Raw genomic sequence first — 13168 nt, forward strand, 5'->3', positions numbered from 1 at the left:
AAACCATGTTGTGTTTCAGAGTGTGAAGAGAGATCTTGTCCTCACCCCCAAGTGCATTTACCTGATCGGGCGGGAGAAGGTAAAGCAGGGCCCAGAAAAAGGCCAAGTGAAGGAAGTGCTAAAGCGAAGGATGGAAATGGAGAGAATCCTCTCTGTTTCTTTAAGGTCAGTACATTGAATATATGGGCAGAAAAAATTGTGTAGGATGGAGAGAATAAGTTAAATGATGAAGGGGGAACTAGTAAGTGTGTAATAGCAATAGGTGTTTATGTCTACAACCAGCACACAGACATTTTCTAACTGGTTGTTAAAATGATTCACTTACACTGGGTCTCACCTGCCTGGTGTGTCCCCCAAAATATACTCTGAAGGATATATTCACCATGCACAAGCAGGTTCTACTAAATTTTGGCTCAAGCTTGTATGCCAGAAGTCATTCTTGCTTACAGAAGTATACCTTGTACATGTCCACTGCTTCCTAAAGGGTCATTCTCTACTGAGCTACTAAAACCTTTACTTCTAGTTGGATTTCACATCACTTCTGTTGACAATGTCAAGCTAATCCCAGATTGCAGGAGATGCCTGAGGTGTCCACCCAGAGCTGAGAAACCCAGTTAGGTGAGCAGAAACAGGAAGAAACTGCCCATGAGGCCAGTGGATTCTTGCCCATGTCATTTCATCCCTTTGATGATGAGTTGACAAAGTCTCTGTATACCTCTTCATTTGTTATTGCAGTTTATCAGAGCTGAGAGCTGAGTGTAATTTAATAGACAAGAATACTGATTCAGGGCAACAAGTTTACTTCAAATATTGAAATAAGTTACTATTTTTTCAAAGCCTTTTTAGTATATGCTCATAAAACATTCCCATTAACACGGCCTGAAATCTTCTCACAGGCATTTTCCAGTACTCAAAACCAGCAGATTTCACATTTTTGCAGAACTCTTCACAGACATTGTAAGATTAGGGACAGGTCTGCAAGATGTGTCTGCTCACAGTACGACTTTCAAAATCCGTGGTTTGTTTATCATACAGATTTTTAAAGCTGCTTGCCATAAAACAACTCTGGTAGATCTAGGTCAAAGATGGGAGTGGAATCTGTCTGCTGTGTGCTGTGCACACCTGGACTGCAGGCACACACTTGAGCCTGACCTGTGGCATTCCAAAGGCAGTGTCACACTGAGGCAGCCAAAGCAGGGCTGCTGGCCAAGCTGGTGAAAGCTGTTATACTCTTCTCACATGTAAATAACAGCTCCACAGGACCTCCTGAAGCACAACCAGATGTGCTTCAGTTCAGAGGAAATATGTACACTACTTTTATGTCTAATAATGTTTTGGATTTAGCTTCTAGATTTGACTTTGTTGTAAAAAACATTGATGTTTGCATAGACTCAGAATTGCAAGCTATCAAACTGTCCAGGTATTCCTTCAAAACCAAACCTTAAAGAACCTGTGGGGGCAAAAGGGCTTTTCCCTCTTATGTTACCGTGGCCTGAGTTAAAAATGGGTCTTGATCAAGGGATCTGTTAAGTCAGTATTGATGTGTCTGAGCCAGGATGCAACTTTAAGAGCACGTGGGTTTTTGCTAGCAGCAATTATTGTGAAATGACTAAGTGGTATTCCTGTCTCAAAAGGAATTGTTTCAGCTATTCCTGAAGAAAACCTGTTCTCAGGAAGCAAAGCTCCATAATTAATGCTGCTTGGACTTTGTTATGTTTTTAAAATTACCCATGAGTGCTTTGTGAATATCATTATAATGCTGGCTGTATTTGCTGATGAAATTTGGAACTGACTGGGATATGCTCTGATTTCCTTGCAGCACCATGCAGGATGACATTTTCATTCTACATGAAGAGGAATATGACAGTTTGCTCGAATCAGTCTTCAAAACTGAGTTTTTAAGCCTCTTATCGAAACGATATGAAGAGAAAACACAAAGAAAACTACCTCTGAAATTTAGCAATACGTGAGTTATGGCTTTTTTCAATGGGCCTTTGAGGATAAATAATCTTTGTTCTTGCTGCCAAGGCAAATGAGTGCTAGTTGTGGAGCCCCTGACACTATGCTTTATTTTAAAATAATAGGAGGTAGCACAGTGTAAAAATACGTATGTGCAGGGAGACCAGACTTTGTGGTTGCCTTGTCAGAGGAATAGGTTAGGATTATAACAGTCTGAAATTCTGAGGTTGGTTTGTTGGTGCAAAACACTGCAGGGTGAAAGAATAATTCTAAAAAACGCCCATTAATTAAATTATATTGGGAACAGTTTTTTTAGAAACAAGCCTGAAAACCTTCAGACTGTCTGATGTGCATTTGAGCTCTAAGGACATCCTGGAAACTATCCCAGCAAACATGTGCTTTTGTTGATACTTCTGCCCATTAAACAGATGAGCAGCAGCAGGCCTTGGATTTGTATGTTTATTTTACTGCCTTCAAAAAACTGGAAGAAATACAAGGCTACTGGAGATCATTTTTTTCATTTGGAAAGGATGTAGAGGGACAATTGAAGTGTGGAATATTTTTGCAGCATATACTGCTGTACACTGGGAATCCAAAGCCAGGACCAGGAGTACATTTTTTTATTCATGTAAGATTCAAGTATTACACTTCTGAGGTCTTGCCCAAAACCAAAATATAATCTTTTTAATCTCATATCTGAGCACAGTTCAGAGCAGATGCATAGTGTGGAAAGAAATATATATATATATAAAAGGTATGTATATATGTAATATATATAGTATGTGTGTGCTTACATGGAAAAAAATGTAAATTGAAAAGATTGAAGTGTATGTGTCCAAAACATTTACTCCCAGAACATGCACAAGGCCTGCCCCAAAGCATACACATGCTAGTGTATATACAGCTGTACATCTGATATCTATCTACATCTAACTGTATATGCACAAGAGTGTTTAAAAGTGGAGCACTCCAGCTGCTCCAGCAGAGTCTGCTGCAGAGGCAGTGATGTCTGAGGGCAGACACATCTCTTACTCGGACCTTGGCACATTTTTCTTCAAAGCTCTCTGTCCTCTCTTGGGCATCTTAAACCTCCTTTGAGTAGCCCTACCAGGAAAGTTAAAACATCAATTAAGAAGAACATTAAAAAAAAAAGGCATGAAAATAAGATTTAATTAGGCGGTTTATGTCAGCTAAGTCACTCAGGGAATACAGATTCTCAGTCTAAGCTCTGCATTTTCATATTTCTGTTATCTGCTGCCAAGTGATGTTGTCTTGATTTGACACAAAAATGCTGGGTTTAATTCCTGTGTTCCCCTGCTTCTGTTAGACTTGAAGTGAAGCTGAAGAAGGAGAGCTGGGGGCCTTGGAGCAGTGGTGGCTCTCGACAAGTGCAGTTTATGCAGGGCCAAGGAGATGTGGCCCTTCTCAAGCCAAGTAACAAAGTGCTGCAGATCAGCATCGGACCAGGGCTGCCAAAGAATTCCCGTGAGTAGGAATTTCCTCTAGAAATTACAGAATGGTTCATGCTTTCTGTCCTTCCTTGGCTTTAGCCTCACCACCTTCTTAATCATTTTTCTGTAACACTTAAAAGGTGATCCTAATGATAGAGCAGAATTCCTTGATGCTTTACAATTGTGCTGGAATTTTGTTTCTTTCCCTGTGTACCAGTGGTTTCTGAAATGCCTGAAATTCTTTCACCTGCAGCAGAAGAAATGAGGGCATGTAACCATGTGACATAGTACAAAGGGCACGGTTAGCCAAGCACTCTGGGGCAGAGTTTGACTCTGCTCTGAGCTTCTGCAGTTCCTACACACCTGCTTATGGAAGGTCTGCATCAGGACAGGTGGTGACGAAGAAATGTTGTATCTGTACATCACCAAAGATTGAGCTGCAAATACATCAGCCTCTTGAATTTTCTGCCCTACCTTTCTCTCATGCTAATTGCTGTTCAGAAGCAGCATAGTCAAACGTACTGCTGTGCCAGTTATCCATGCCTATGAACAAGTTCATAAAGCTCAGGTGTTTTGGGCCTCGTTTACTCTAGTTGTGAGACAGCTTTGCTTTATATCCTGTGGTTGAACTGGATCACAAAAGGGAGAATATGCCAAAGTCATCCTTGTTACACCTAAGGCTCTGGAACAGCCTGGCCAACAGAGTCCAATTCCTTATTCCTGAAGATCAGCTCTGTTGAATCACAGAGTAGGGGCTCTGGCAGCCACAAGGACTTACGTAATTAATGTAACTGTGAAAGGGCAACAGAATGTCTCTGGTTTCTTTTAGGTCCTACTAGACGGAACCTTACCCAAAGTCGAGGGTATTCCAACAGGTCTCAAAGTCAGACTTATCCTATGAGAGCTGCACCACCTCCCCCTGGTAAGTCCTCTTAGCCTCAGGCAAAGCAAAATTCCAAATTGAGACTTTTGCTTTACTCTTGTCATCTGATAATTTTTATCCATTAAAAAAATCGCAGTAAAGGTTTAAATTGCTCTTTAAAAGATCCTGACTGGAAAACATATATTTGTAGGCATTTTATGAAGTGTATTATTGGAGTCTGCAGACAATCAAAGTGGTATTACCCCAGAGGTGTCCCTGTTGTTGTGTATGCTGACTTATTCAGCCACTAAAACTAACCCTGTAGGCTTCTTCACTTTCTGGGGTAAAAGCTGTGTGCTTGTCAAGCCACAGACAGTGCTTTGCAGTGAAACTGCTTTCAGTGCCAGTAAGCCACAGAATGCAATTTATGCCTCATTGTCCTGCCCTGCTAAACATGTAACCAACTCTGGTGTGTGCTGGGACAGATCAGCTGTGCCAGTAAACAGCCTGGCTTTTTCTGCATGAGGACTGATGTCATTTTAGGGTGTTTCACTTCTGCCCTTGGGAGATATGATTAATTTTGCCTGTGAACTCAGAGGGCAGAACAATATTCCATTGACCCAACGTTTCCCAAGAGGTTGGTTTTTTTTTTTACTTACACTCCCATAGTACTTTTTTTTTAACAAAGGGTTCTCTTTCAGTCAGTTGCTGTTTATTGAGAAGCACAATGCTAGTGGTGGAAGTTGGGGGTGTGATCAGTCTTAGTCACCAGATTAACCAGACAATTCCAAATCCTCACAGCTGTACGAGTCAAACCTCAGGACTGTGTGATCTGCAAGAACTGCTTGAAGTGGGAAATTACTGTAAGGAGCTGACCTGTCAGCAAAAAGAGATAGTGAACAGTAACACTTTGGGCAACTGTCCCTGAGCATTTGAAAGGGATTCTGCTGTTTTCAGACCTGTTTTGAAATCAATGGTCCAGTAGCTGAAAAGACTGTTATGTGTGTTCAGAAGAACCCAAACCTTTATTTATGTAACCATAATGTCTGTGATGTACATTACAAAGTCAGGTTTATTTATGACTACTTAAGCTCTGCTGCAGTATCAAGAGAATATCAGAAGCAGATACTGTTGAAGGCAGTTTTTCCCAGTGTCACGATTATGAATTCTCCTCTCTGCACAGCTATTCATTCTGTTAATAATCACAATGGAAAAAGGACAGGGTCACCCACATCACTAAACTAATTTTGAATATAAGCCTAGCTCCCATTTTATTCAGTAGGGGCTTTAGGAATGCAAAGCTTCTTAGACTCTGATCCTGAAAGTAGCTGAGACATGGGTTTGCTTTAAATTCAATTTAGAGGAATAATTATTTATTTAATGACATTTATCCATGTCATCATCTAGAAAATTCAAACTCGTTTTCAACTATCAAAGTAGCAGCAAGGTGGATTTTTTTAAACAAAGCTAATTAAATCCCCCCCAGCTTATTAAAATAGCTAAGTAGTTATACCAACTTAAAAAAACCCAATCAAATTCCCTGAATATGTGGTAGACTGAGTATGAACTTCACAAGAAAAAGAAGAAAAGACTCCCAGCAACTGAGATTAACCCTTATCTGGATAAAAAGTTATGCAGTGTTTTAAAGAGTGGCACCACATCCACTAACAGCTGAATTTGGCTGAGAGCCAATCCTCTTGCTTGCTTGTAACATTGAAAGCCCAAAGTCTTAAACTTGAGCACAAGTCCAAGAAGTTGTGAACCCAAAACAGATCGTCAGCAGACCAGAAACTGGGAATAAATCACCATTTGAACATGAATTTGTTTTCGGGTTCCGTGGTAGGTGAGGCTCTGACGGTGGAACCTGAGAGCTGAGCCATCAACACAGGGGAAAGGTTACCTTTACTGAACTGGAGTTTGGATTGGAGGTGTTCACACTTTATTTACTTCTAGGTCAGCAGCAAAATGGAGTAATAAATCCCCTGCAGCACACAGCCCATCCTCATGTCCCAGGAAATCAATGGGCCACTCCGAAAAACCTGTACACGAGTATGACACGACCAGCTTTGCCACGGCAAATGTCAGGAGGGTCAGGCAGGATCTCACAGCAACCAGAAAGCTTGGATTTCTTGAAAGTACCTGACCAAGGAGCAGCTGGGTAAGATTTTACATCGAATCTCATAAAAAGATGTCCATTTTTTGTTAATAGCTTCACACCAAACTGTTGGTGACTGATAACACTGTACATGGATGACCAGATTGTGCTATTGAGCTGTACTCAAAGGTATCATCATCTTCCATAGGATTCCAAACACATATTCCATCATAGACCTTTTGCAATAAAGGTAAAGCAGTTCTAGTTTAATATCTTAAATTTGAATGTTAAAATTTTTAAGGCCTTCAAGTTTTCCAATGACCTACCAGTTTCTGCTTTAACTCAGCCCTTATTCCAGTCTGTAATGAACATCAGTGGAGCTTTACTGTAGTGGGAATCTGAGTGTCACTTACCTGTCAAAGACTGCTGCCTAATCAGAAGAATGTGGTTTAAAAGAAGCAATTTGCTGATAACTTCCTATTTGTGTGATTTAATTCTAATAGAACCAAGTCTCAGATAAATTACAATTAGTAACAGCTGGTTGTCCCAGAGCATATTAAATCAAGGGAAGTAACATTAGCAGATAAGAATAAAAATCCACTGTGCTAAGGTGTTATGTAGTAACTTTGCAGAGTAATGGTTAGTGCAGACACAAGTCTATACTCCACAGCTCTTAAACACCTGATAAATATCTCTTTGTTATGCAGGAGAACCCCACTGTGTTGAACAATCTGTCATTCTTACATCTTTGTCCAAATAACACTGAGGGGGAAACAAAAGGGAATTCGGGGTTTTTTTGTGAAGAACTCTACTTGTAAATGACAGTTCAGTGTCCTCCTCAGCTTCTCTTCCTCCAAACAGTCCCTGCCTTTCCCTCCCTTCCACCAGCTCTTTCCCTGCTGCACAGTGGGAGCCCCTGCAGGCAGACACCCCTGGCAGCAGTTGGCTTTGCCTGGCACCAGTGCCCTGATTGACTCAGGGCAGAGTCTTTGCTTCCCACTACAGCTGGAGCACCACATAACCCCTGGGGGTGATGGAGAAGTTTGAAGTAAAACCAGAGACACTGCTGTAGTATGAATTTGGCTAAGGAAGGGCCTAAGTATTTAAAAGTTTCCCACGAATCCCATCTTTCCCCCTCCTATACACTGTGAACTGCAGTAACGCAGCAGTGATGTGCCCCATTCAGGGAGGGTTGTTGCTCCTTACTGACACTTTAGCAGTCATGGTGCTTTTTACTCAGAGCTGTCAGCTGGGACCCAAACTCCCAGGCCTAACAGCAAATCATTTTGCTAAATGTGCAAGAACTAGCACTGGGGGTAATCTGGGAGAAAACAAGGTTAAGTCAAACTTTCACCAGGTTTCCACCTGACCTCCTGCAGCCCCTTAACACCTGAAATACTCTGAGATTATGTGGAACAGCTCAGTACCCTTCTCCAGTGATCCACATAAATGAGAGTTCTTCAGAGGCAGAAAAAACCCCCCAATTTATTTTTAATGATATCAAGAGGAACTTTTTGTATAAACAGACCACTCTCAGCTGTCAGTCAACAGAAAATCTCCCTGCACTAAATTCTCCTGTTGGCCTAAGCATTTTTTCCTGTGTGATCCAACTGGCTGATTTAGCATATTACTTAGTGTTGCTTGTAGTGAGCATTATACACCTCACAGAAATTAAATAATATACGTAAGTCTGCACCATTGATAGATTTGGAGTATCAAAAGTGCACAGCGTTCCTAAGTAGAATCTTTCTAGTTCCTGAACACAAAGAGCCCTTGAGCAGAATTAGGCACATAAAGAGGCCTTTTTCAGTTTTACTAATGGCAGTCATTTTTCTCCACTGTGCACCAAGTATTAGCCATTCAAGCATATTAAGAGCATTTTTCTGTTTAGTCTTCAAACAAGAAAGAAATCAGAAACAAGTGGCCACTGCTAGTTATTTTAACAATTTCAATAGTGTCAGCACATGCTAACACCTTCAGACATCATCTTGTAATAACTTCCATGTCTTTAAGTGGTGAAATTTTCTCAGTGCATGTCACCTTCTTTTGTTAAAGCTATTTTACTAATATTAGACTCTACTTTGTCTGGAGACTACACAAAAACTCATGAGCTATAGGATAAAGCCCTTGTGATTTCTGTCAGCAACTGTGACTGACACATGCATTGCTGTAAAATGCAGCAGCCACCAAGTACATGATGATAGGAACCATCAGGTTGGATTAAAAAGATAATTTACATCACATACCACAGTTCCTGGTGCTGTCGCTGTCCATCAACAACGCCCTCTGTTTCAGTGTCAGGAGTTAACAAGAATGATTTGGAAGTATTAAAGCTTCTGTTACTCAGTTAACACTTAAACTATGGTCAGTGTAGTCCAAGGAAAGGAAAAGAGCAAACAATGAAACACACTGTGTTAGAACATCCTGACTGTTGTCACCAGTAACTGTGGACACTCAGAGTGGTAGAAAAGCCCCCAACAAAGAGCCACAGCAGTAACTGCAGCCACAACAAGTAGGGAACAGGTGTCCATCACTCCCCTCCAGATGGATTTCATGGAAGCCAAGCTTCTCTAGAGCAAGGTGTAAGATAAAAGAGCACTTAGTAAGACTTCACAGTTCTGAGGAAGAAGGGAAGAAGAAGTTGGAGAACAAGGGTTGTTTATTTTGTTCTTTCAGTTTTGTTTTGTTTTTTTTTTTTCTTTCAAAGTGAGCCACAGTTGTAGGCAACCAACACGAATGTTACTGTGTGAGGTAAAGGAACATCTAAAAATGGCCTGGCAAAGTCCTGTCTTAGAGCGTAACATTCCAATATAGCAGGTGGTGCCTGTTGGGTACAACACACACGTTCACTGAACTGCATTTCCTACTTCTCACTTCCTGCAAACTGTTGTCACCCTTGGCCAGTTGGGTCCCTAATCCCAACCAGTCATCCAGCCAAGGTAGCAGATCATGTGAATTCAGTATTTCAAAACCACAGCCATATATAAGCAGATATGGTGTCTGAGAGAATTCGGTTAATTTTTAGCAAAGCTGCCAAGAAGGATGCACTGGTACCAACAATCCAGTCCAACACCAAGATTAAAACCAGCATGTTCCCACCAGCAGAAGACCTCAGTTAAGATGTTCTTGTTCTACTGTGGCTGCACAAAAGCTGAGCTACTTTTCCAAGACTTGTGCTGAATTCCTTAATATAGTATATGAATTCCATACACAGGTCCAGGTTTCACAACATACATTTCAGGAAAGGTCAATACAATGCTACAGAGCAGGAGAAGATTTCCCCCATATTAGATAAGGGCATTTCACTTCTCAATATATAACACATACTTGAAAGATTATTTTCTGGTGCAGCTCACAGGACAAAGAACTAGACAGAGGTGTACTGGCAAAAAATTAAGCCTAGGACTTCGTGTAAACCTTTTCTGCAAAAGCCGTGTAATGTTATCATGGCATCTACATGACATGATCATAGTTCATTCTCCTCCACCATTACACCATTTTTAGTCATGCAGCACATTGATTATTAATTTTAAACTGACATATTGAGTCTAATACCTGTTCTCTCTTCCAGCCTTTATTAGCTGATGAGCTGGCAAAATGCATTTCTTCCCTCTTTCCCCTTCCTAATCTTTGGAGTGGTCACAGCTGTGACAGTTTGTGCAGCATCTCCCCTGCTGCTTCAGAGTTGGCTGTAACAGAACAAGTCCGTAGATGGCCCTGGAGTCTGAGGCAACTTAAAAGAGATGCAGTCTTTGTTACAGCTTAGTCACAAGAATGGTAAAGTAGCAAGCCTGTGAGCTAGAACTTTGTTTTTAAATACTGAGAACTAAATCCCTGGTGACGTTGGGGCAAGGGGAGAGACAGCCTAAGCTGTGTAGATACCAAGATCTGCATGAACTGCATGTGCACAGTTGCTTACATTTCAGCCTGAGCACTAAAACTTCTCTGCATTTGAACTGCTGTTGGGAAGTACTTACCATCTATTTCTGCAGAAAAGAAAGGTTAACTCTGTTCCTGCCACAGGGAAGTTTCATATTGCTGTTTTTAATTGTTGTGACATTTAAGAAAACCCTTTTTCTCTTGTTCTGTGATATTCTTTAAAATTAATTGAGACAGGGGGGTTTGAGAAAGCTTAGGTTCAAGTCCTAGGCTTTGAAACACATTCATCACATTTTTTCTCCCCTCAGTGCTCGCAGGCAGACCACAAACCGCCCCCCACCAGCTGGAGGAAGGCCTAAACCCCAGCCCAAGCCCAAACCTCAGGTACCTCAGTGCAGGGCACTGTACGCATACGATGCTCAGGACACAGACGAGCTCAGCTTTAACGCCAACGACGTGATTGAGATCATCAAAGAAGGTACGGGGGAGGGGGGGGGGGGGGAGAAAGTCTGTTATTTAAGCACCAGTCTTGGAGGCTCACTGCCAGAAGGAAGGACAAGTCTTTCCAGGCCACCCCACAGTTACCTTGCAAATTTCTCTGATAGCTAAGGGAGCAGAGGAGCCTCCAGACCCACACCAACCAAACCAGTTCACTCCACAGTGTCCGAGAGAGATCAGTAACATGAATCACAGGGTACTGCAGAGCTGGGAGTTTGATCAGAGTATTTCTACCACAGATGACTTTCATCTAGATTAACATCAGCCTAAGCCACAGCTGCAGAACAAGAACTAAAAAGTAATTAACCAATTCCAGCTCTGGGTCTCAAAAGCATCATACTAAGACAAAGTCATGTGGCCAGAAGATCAGCAAGCTCAGGTTCTGCAAACCATGTCAGTCCTTCCCAAGAAAGCTCTCACTGAGGCACAGCTTTGCAAGGCTGCACCAACCTTTTTTGTAACAAAAAGCCTCACAGAGCCTGACTACTTACCCTGCTGTCTTTGTTACAGATCCTTCTGGCTGGTGGACGGGAAGACTACGAGGGAAACAAGGTCTGTTTCCCAACAATTATGTCACCAAGATATAAAAGACTCTCAGAGAAAAATTGGCATGAAGTTACCAGTGATTGAAGGTCTTTTCCCTTGCCTTCAGGACATTGTTCTTCCAAGATTTGCTGTTCTTAGCAGTGTTTTCCCCAGTAAAGTTGTACATGAGCAGGAAGAGTTACTCACAGCACAGACTGTGATCTTTTGTCTCAGAAGCATACAGCAATGGACATACTGACCAATTATTTATTATATTTAAAACCTGGTTTAAACACCTGGTAAGTGAAGAATACTGAAACCTACCATCTTCCTGAAACAGGTGCTTTACAGTCTGGGACCAGGGACTGAGAAAGGGGTGTATTTAATAAGTGCCTTCAGCTGAATATCAGTAACCTTCTTAAATATCTACTGAAGATAATGTTAAATGCACATTTCCTCTAATGCAGATCATTCTGGGGAATATGGTAAGTATGCTGCTACATGTCAAAAAGATTTAAATTCATTTGGGATATTACCACCATCTAAAAAACTACTGTGATGGTCTATTTAAGTAATTCTGTACAGAGATGTAATGGAACTGGTTTGTGTTTGCTGATGTGTTTAGGGACTCCAACAGGCACTGTAAGAAGTTAAAAAAGAAAACCACATAGTACTGTATGCTATATAAGGTTGCCTTCTTCAAGATTTATATTATAATATGGCTGGCCCATGTTGGTTTTATGTTTATTGTTTTACCTGTTAAAAGAAGTGTCTATAAATGTACAGTTCTGCATAGAAAGAAATTGTATTCTGTATATAAAAACTGAGTATAACAAAAACATGTATGAATGTATTATGTAGTAGTCCACTGTTCTTAGTAGTACTGATAGAATTTTTATGCCAGGTACTTACAGATCTGCACTACTCCTTTTAAATGGCAAAAGCACAAGTGTTATTGCTTAAATCGGATTGCCTCCCACACCAGAGTGGCTGTTGCTTGCCCTGCAATTACCAGAATTCATGCTTTGCCTTCTGAACCTCCATGAAATAAAACACAGGAAGCAGTTTGCTCAACAAGTCTATTCTCTGTGCACTTTGTTCTCAGTTCCGTGTAAAAACTGATCCCTTCACAACAGTGGCTTTTGGATTTTACTGCACTGACTCCTAAAGACAAAGCACCCCTCCTTCATTCTCTCCAAACCAAATCATTTTCCTGAAGTGCTGTGCATTGCATTTTGTTCTTGTTAAGAGCAGTTAAAATAACCCCTTGTGTATGTTGGTAATTAGGAGTTGTGTGAGCTTTAAGATACAGCTAAAAAAGTATTGAATCCCCTCCTCCCTCCTAAACCATTGCCTAAGTCTAATTTAGGCACACAAACTCCATCTTCTTTAGGAGATGACTGACTATAGAAGCTGTTTCTGAGAGCTAGAAACTAGGACTTCAGCCCAGGGGGGAATTATATCCACACAAGAGATCAAGCTTTCAAAAAGAGCATGTGCAGTAAATGCTAGGCTTACTAATCCTATGGGAGAGAAAAGCCTCCTGCTTGAGAAGATAAAACCCAGTAGGCTTCAACATCCTTCCCACAGGGAAGCACTGAGGTTTAGGTCATTTCTGCAGCATTAGGTTTTTGCCTTCATCAGAGCCAGGCCACTCATGAAGAGAAGCTGGAAGAATCATAGAATGGTTGGAGTTGGAAGGGAGGCACTGAGTTTAGTGTAACTTGGAGAGTATCAAATTAGTAAAGGTAAATTACAGACCTTTTAACAAATAAATAAGGTATTTAGGCAGAAAAGTAGCATTACTTAAATGCTTGTATTCCTTGTGAGCACAAAGATACATTTAGATTAGAAACAAAGAAAGCAAGCAAAATGTTCAAAGACAATGAAGAATCAATT

General features: G+C 41.1%; 1 protein-coding gene across 3 annotated transcripts in view; it reads left to right on the forward strand.

Annotated features, from left to right (window-relative positions):
* MYO1E (myosin IE) overlaps nt 1-12346 on the forward strand; it is an 81174-nt gene extending 68828 nt beyond the window's left edge. The window contains exons 22-28 of one of the 3 annotated variants that reach the window (XR_007628155.1): nt 20-165; nt 1820-1966; nt 3287-3444; nt 4240-4332; nt 6226-6430; nt 9939-10144; nt 10555-10699. Coding sequence is in view for 2 of the 3 variants with exons in the window: in XM_050309831.1 (XP_050165788.1) it covers nt 20-165; nt 1820-1966; nt 3287-3444; nt 4240-4332; nt 6226-6430; nt 10555-10724; nt 11255-11331 (996 nt within the window). In the remaining variant the exon portion in view is untranslated. Of the gene's footprint in view, nt 1-19; nt 166-1819; nt 1967-3286; nt 3445-4239; nt 4333-6225; nt 6431-9938; nt 10725-11254 lie in introns of those variants that run through there. The other 2 variants (XM_050309831.1, XM_050309832.1) reach the window with 2 other exon arrangements.
* Nucleotides 12347-13168: the final 822 nt, after the last annotated feature.

The sequence above is a fragment of the Myiozetetes cayanensis genome, unplaced genomic scaffold (genome assembly GCF_022539395.1).
Source record: "Myiozetetes cayanensis isolate MyiCay16 unplaced genomic scaffold, myiCay2020 scf14, whole genome shotgun sequence".
Classification (NCBI taxonomy): domain Eukaryota; kingdom Metazoa; phylum Chordata; class Aves; order Passeriformes; family Tyrannidae; genus Myiozetetes; species Myiozetetes cayanensis.